Below are 6,922 nucleotides of genomic sequence, written 5' to 3'. Positions count from 1 at the left end.
TTTCCCTGGGTTTCTGTGCTGGCCAGACATCATTTCCCAGTTACAGCATTCAGGATAATGCCCATTCGCACAGCTACGGAAGAACAATGGGGGTTGGACTAGATGACCTCTAGGGGTCCCTTCCAACCCAAAACATTCTATGATTCTATGATTCTATGAATTCTGAGGGCGTTCACCACAAACCTGACTGCAGACCCCAAAATTCAGACTGCTCAGGGGTCATGAGCTGACAGGCCCCTATGGCTAGCACAGTAACTCTCAGAAAAGGGTTCCTCCATATGGGGCACTAATGGCCCTGATGGCCCTGAGCAGCCCCACCTGGGCCCACACCCACTGCCCATTGGCCAGGGGCTCCATTTAAGCTCAACCTTGAGGACCTTATATTTCCCCTGAGCTGCACTATAGGTGCAACCTCATGTCTAGCTCTGTCTCCTGGATGGATCAAGGACTGATGTTGCAGGTAGGTCTGTCACCAGCTCTTGTTTCTTGCCTGTCTCTGGGATGGACCTTAGGTTGAGCCTTGTCTCCAGTCCTGTCCCCATCTCCTGCTGCTCCTTGGCAGTTTGTTCCTGGCACATGTGAGCCAGTAGGGACACCAGGTCTTGCTGTGCTGGTGGGATGAGGAGGAGCCATTGGTAATGTTTTGCCACCTGAAAGAAGATGAATTTGGGATGCTATTCCAAATTCTGACCAGTTTTTCCCACTTGAATCACAGTAAGTCAAATTTGAAAAAAAAAAAAAATCCATGAAGATCCTAAAACTACTTCTAAAGGTCACTTTTCTGCTCCATGCATGTTGCCAAGTTATGAAGTTTCATCCAAGAAACCTTTCCACACACATATATATGTGCATATAAAACCTTTTAAACTGTCATTAATGTCCTCTTCTCCAAACAGAGGTCTGGAATTTCAAGGGGAAAAGCAGATTTTGTTTATAGCTTGGTACATCTTTTTGTTTTTCAGCCACAATACATAAATAGATGCAGTGAGCGTGCTGCATTTTGGTTTGTTTATGTGGTGGCATTGCTTTCCCATTTGAGTGGGGCAGTGAGTCAGAGTTGCTGCTGAGCTGTCCCCGCTCCCAGAGGTCTTCTCCAGCCTTTGGGCCAGAAGGCACTTGCTGAGGGTCAGCTGCTTTGTTGTCGTGTTTAGGAGATTACTTTAAATGTTGCCTTCTCGATAGCATGGAGTGCTCTCCTTCATGTTGCCCTGTGCTGCAGTGTCAGCGCAAGCCAGTGAAAAAAACCAAGCTGTTGCTGGATCCAGTTGAAACTCATAACAGAGTTTCCCAAAATGATGAGGCTGGCTTAGAAAATTAGGTATATTTTTAAAGTGACTGCGTAGTCTTTGCATTAAGTTCTGGTTTGGGGAATTACTAGGGATACTCCGGTTGCAATTTCAAATTTTTCTTCATAATCATAAGGGTGAGAAATGAATGTTTTGTGATCTGAATTGCTTGCCTCTAGCAGATAAGAAAAGCACCAAATATTGTGAGACTGATTTAAAAACCAGTGATACACAGACAGTGAAATGTTGCTTTTATTGAAGATTTGCTGGTGTTTTTCAGAAAGTCTAGGTCCCCAGATGCTACGTGCCAACATCAGTTATGTTAGCAGTGCATGAACTGGGATTCACTTTCTTGGGATCAGCCAGGACTCGCTGTGCAGCCGAAGGCCATACCAGTGGAGGTGGGGTGCCTTCCTACCCACCACCCTTGGGAGATGTCCACTTCTCCCTGTGCTCAGCTTTTTGCAGCAAGCCCTTTTTCTAAAAATGCAGAGCTTGTTTACAGCCTCGCTCAGGAACCGTGCTCCTCTGCAGCTACGGTTCCTGGAATGCAGTTACCCATCGGGATCCCTTCTCCTTATTTTCTTTGCCCAGGTGGCTGTCAACAGGGATATTGGCTGGAGCAGTTCTATAACCTGATGGAAGCTAAAAAAAGGACATTGCTCTGGCCAGCTGCTTAGCAGCACCCTCACCTTGGCCTGTGGGACCTGCTGCCCTCCCTTTGCTGTTCCCAAACCAGTCTTTTCCCTGCTGCCACAGAGGGTGGGCAGGAGGGTGAACTGCTCAGCTGGACTGTTTATTATTTGTTGCCATCGGATACTGATACCAGAGTGCCAGTTTTAACTGCAGCTGTAAGGCTGCCTAGAGTATGGAACCAGCATCTCTTAAAGCAACCGGTAGCTCTGTATTTCTCCAGCAAATGTTCATAGCAATCTTTTGGGTTGCAGCACACCTGCTGTGGCTGTAGTGCCCTTTTTCTGGTGAAGCTTCCTCCTGGGAGCTGGGAAAACAGGGCTCTTGGCAAAAATGAGAAAAGCAATAATTGGAAGGAATCCTGTGTGCACAGATGTGTTGCATTTTACTAAAAATAAGATTTTTTTTTTTTTCCCCCTGTTGATACATGAAACTGGTTTGCTGCAAAGCTTAGGCTTGAAACCAGGACTTTCAGACGTGGCACGCAGACAGCCCATGCCAGGGACCGGGCATGGCTTGGTTAGTTTGCTACGCCAGCAGCATGCTCTGTGGAAGCTATGGAGCTGCCTGCACAGACTTAAGACCAACGTTCATGATTCAAACCTTAAAAATATATGAGAACAGCCCTCAGGCAGTGATGCCTTGCCTAACGGCCCCACCTAATTTCCCTTCTGGGCTACATACTGTGCTATAAGTAGTTCTGGCACCTGCTGAAACTAGAAATGTTTCTTTCCCTGAAACCAGACACCAGCAGCTGTTAATTACCACATCCCAAATTGGCACAGATTAATGTGGCTTCACTGAAGCCAATTAAACTTCAATGGAATTATTCCTGCCCTGGCTCTGAGTCATTAATAGGTATAGTTCTGGCTATTTTTATGCTCTTCAAATTATTTTGTTGGATTACAAAAACAATTATCAGCTCAACTCTGTGCTTCCTGGTTAGGAAAAAAGCTTTCTCTGTTGCAATAAATTATTGGGCTGAGTTTTCTTGTTTGTTTTATGTGGACTTAACCAATCAGCAGACTTAGCTGCCCCAGAAATGGGGCTGTACCAAATTTGGTTTTTTCCATGTATAGAGGATACACTTAACAGTGTGTGTATATATATACACACATATATCCTGCATATATATATGCATGAAGTAGTTGCTTTTGAAAAATCTTTGGATGTGTAATTGAAGTGGAAAGTCCTGTAGTTAGAATTTTCTTGATGCCTGGAGAAGCAGAGTGTTACAGAGGTGACTGCTGTGCACTTAATGATTAAGGCTGAGACCTGAGTAGAGGCAAAATAGCTGGAGCCAGGACCTAAACAGAGCTAGAGTCGAGGCAAGTCACAAACCTAACACAGTGGGGACTATTTTGGAAGTACTGCTTGTAGATGTTGATGGAAAAATAGACATGGAATAATGATGACCAGTAACTTTCCCCATAAGAAGCACTCAGCCAGCAGGGACTCAGATGCTTTTATTGTAATACTACCTCTAGTGACTTGACATGTGTTTTACAGCCAGGTACTAAAGCCTTCCTACCTCCTTTTTTGAGGCAGAGGTCTTGAGCAGGAGCGACTGGGGTACTACTGGTGCCTGCATTCCAAGTAGCATCCTCCAACCTCAATACTGCTGGCTTTCTGTCATCATGTGCCTTGCACTGTCTCAGAGATTGTTTTCACAGGGGCATGGTTAAGACAGAGGCTGTGATGGAAAAGGTCTCCTCAGTGAAGATTTTGAGCTTTAAGGACTTTGGGTTTTCTTAAACAAAACACTTGCCTGGTAGACTAAGGACTAACTGCTTTAAAAATGAGCCCCATTAAGGTTATACACCCCCACCTCCCCCAGGCCATGCAATCCCCCTATTCTGGCATTCAGGCCAGACAGTCTGTATCTGCATGTGCAAAACAAGTTAAGCAACAAAAGAACCTTTGTATCAAAATAGTTTATTAAAAACAGTAAGAAACTTCATTGAAGCTTGCTGTCCTCAAGACAGAATTCTGACAGCATTGCAGCATTCAACACAATCATAATCTGCATATAAATATAATACTATACAGCTCCTGTTCACCTTGGCCAAGTTTTGCCCTTGGTCTGGCCTCATGCAGCCCTGCTGACACAACCCAGGCCCACATACTTCAGTTGTGGAACCCATTCCTCTGGGAAGAGAGCTGTATCCCCTCCTTGCTTCACTGCACAGTGCTGTTACTATCTGGAAGTCACACAGAAACCCAATGCATCTCTTTGCAGCTAGAGGCAGTTTACAGAACCAGTGTGAACACATCAAGCAACTGATGATGGCAAGACTGGTTGATGTTTAAGAAAAATAAATACACAACTAATTACTCAAGTTCCCAGCACTGTGCAACTGCACAGAGCAGCTTCTGTTTGCAGGAAGGAAGCTCTGTTCTGACCTGCTGCACCACCACCTCAGTTGTGACAGAAGGACCTGTACCCTGTACGGTTTGGTCTAATGCATGGAGTCACCTTTCACTGCAGCACTCGCAGAGAAGCACATCGCCAGCAGCTGGCTGGCATGCTTCTGCCATCACACCTCTGACTGCCCTCCAGCAGTGTCACTCTGCCATCAGCTTTGCACCAAAGTCAGTGTTTGTCCTTGCACTGCAGCAAAGAGACTGAGCACTCGGTATCTCAGTCTTTCAGGTCAGGATGCTGCCATGAGCTGTGGCTTGCTTCCTTACTAGCAGAAAGGCTTCTCCTCGCTCTTCTCCATTGCTCATGTCCCCTGGGCTGCTCTGGTGATGGGTGTGGTCTTGCACAGCTCCTGATAGAAGGCAGACTCCAAAAACCGTGGGTATGAGTTATTCTCCATCAAGCTGTAAACTCTCTTCTGTGCTGCACTGAAGCAGGTATGTGTGGCTTCTTGAATATTCTGCGCAATCATGTTCTTGGTTTGGAAGTCTATGTTTATCTGAAATGCAAAAGAAGAGGACATTTACTTTCGAGAACTGAATTAAAGTAATTCTAATACACTATAAAACTTCTGAAGAGGTAAGGGCAGCAAGACCCTTTTACTAAAGGGTTAAATTAATGAATTTTCCTGTAAGAAAATTCTTCTTTAATGTAAGGAATTTATATATAATATCTTTCAGTGCTAAACTCAAATTCAGTACAGGTGTTAAATGCAGCTGTTGACTTCCCAGTTAAAATGGAAATTCTGAAATGCTGCTGGTGCCATTTTCCAGCTTGGTGAAAAGGCACTTAGGGAGAGAGTGAGGTTCAGACACAGATACTAACAGTGCAGTACATAAGATGCAGTCTGAGATCTGCATCTTAAGGCAAGTTCAGAGAAATAAAGAAAGGCTGGAAGAACTCATTGAGAAGGGCACTTATGTTTAAATAGGTTTTCTTTACCTCTTTGGGAGCCTCCTTTTCAATGAAGTCATTGTAGATTTTTTTTGCTTTCGATGTCAGCTTCTGGGGTGACTTGGTTTTCTTGAAGTCCTCGCAGGCCAGCCAGAACTCGATGTTCTCTTCACAGAACTCAGACTTCAGAAAAGCTCTGAAAGCAGCAAGACCATCTAGGGAAAGCAAAAATATACACATCAGTTAACCATTTCAGGAATTCTGAATTTACCTATGGTCACATCTGTTTCTACCAAAACGTTTTACTGTAGTTCTTTCAGGGATATCGTAGCAATAAAAATTCCACATTTAGGTATGCAAACAAATTAACACTCTAACAGCTTGGCATGCTTCACTCCACACAAGTCATATTTTAGGTAAACAAAAAAATGAAAGCCATTTCTGGTTGGTATGTTCCCTTTTATGATGCTTGCATATATATTAAAGACACACCCTCTCTCTAGATGGGATCTCCTGTGTTAACCTTTACACAGGAGTAAATATTTATGACTGTGCTACAAACCTCTGGAACATTTTTGCAATGGAAAGGATGACTCAAGTTCAAAGAGCAAACAGTAATATTATCCCTTGTCTTTTTGGTCTGCTGTTGAGTGCTTGTCCTTGTTGAGATACAGCAAAACCCTGAGATCATTCAACTTCTGTGTTGCAGAATCCTTCCCAAGTTATTTGAATGCATTCCTCTTGGTGAAGGAGTGAGCTCAGTGAGCAAATGCTCATCTCACATTTGGCAAAGCCAAGCCAATCGATATGATTTTAACTACAAGGGTTACAGAAAAAGCTTCACTACAATGAAGTACCCTTGATGTTTTACTATTAGTTTAAAATTGTTTTGAAGAACACTTCTGTGAATTTTGGCTTTAAGCAGTTTAAAGCTTTTGGCTTTCAAGACCAGAATCACAACTATTTATAATAGAAAGGTGCAATGCTGACATGCAAGGAAGCAATCTCTTACAGACATATAAACTTCACCATCCCTTTGCTCTTGAATGTTACGTTTTAAAGACAAACTTACATTTATTAGCAAGAAGTTCATCAAAAGCTTCTGACCACAGCTGGGCTTCTTCAGGGGAAGGTCTGGATGAAGAAATGGAGAAGATTAGACCCCATTGCTCAAGCTTTATTGTTTTTGTAAAACACTTGAGTTGTTTAAACAAAGTCTCTTTCTCACAACTTACCTGAAGTAGTTGCGGTGTTTCCCTGCTTTCTTGGATTTCATTTTAGTAGAACTGGAAGAGTTCTGCAGGAAGTAGCTCAGTCTCGTTTTCCAATCTTTAATGCTGGAAGAAAGAAGAAAATTATGCCCGTTAAAAATGACAACTTGAAAAGCTTTATACATCAGCCCCTTCACGGGCAAAAGCTGTAAAAGTTTTTCCAGGCATCGCTCTGCCAGTTCGCTACCTACAGACTGTTCTGAGCATCTGTCTGAGGAGGAGGAAACTATTTGCCCCTCGCTTAAATCAACAGATTCGCCCCCTAGCCAATGACTAGTGTTCGCCTCGGTGCAGCTGGCGGAGGTGGGCAAGCTGCTCCGCTCCCGGCTCAGCCCCGCGGTTCGCCTCCCCCCCCC

The 6,922-nt window shown here is 43.9% G+C and overlaps 1 protein-coding gene across 1 annotated transcript in view; it reads right to left on the bottom strand.

Moving 5' to 3' along the window:
- Positions 1-3,960: 3,960 nt before the first annotated feature.
- Positions 3,961-6,922, bottom strand: part of LOC104127609 (regulator of G-protein signaling 2-like) — an 18,933-nt gene continuing 15,971 nt past the window's right edge. The window contains exons 2-5 of the mRNA XM_035895822.1: positions 6,531-6,632; positions 6,368-6,429; positions 5,344-5,510; positions 3,961-4,900 (exon numbers count right to left, since the gene is read on the bottom strand). Of these exons, the coding sequence (XP_035751715.1) occupies positions 4,706-4,900; positions 5,344-5,510; positions 6,368-6,429; positions 6,531-6,632 (526 nt within the window). The 3' untranslated portion in view covers positions 3,961-4,705. The remainder of the gene's footprint in view (positions 4,901-5,343; positions 5,511-6,367; positions 6,430-6,530; positions 6,633-6,922) is intronic.

Source organism: Egretta garzetta, unplaced genomic scaffold (assembly GCF_000687185.1).
Source record: "Egretta garzetta isolate BGI_Z169 unplaced genomic scaffold, ASM68718v1 scaffold86, whole genome shotgun sequence".
Lineage (NCBI taxonomy): Eukaryota > Metazoa > Chordata > Aves > Pelecaniformes > Ardeidae > Egretta > Egretta garzetta.
Note: the sequence above shows the minus strand (reverse complement) of the source record. Positions and strands in the feature narration are given on the sequence as shown.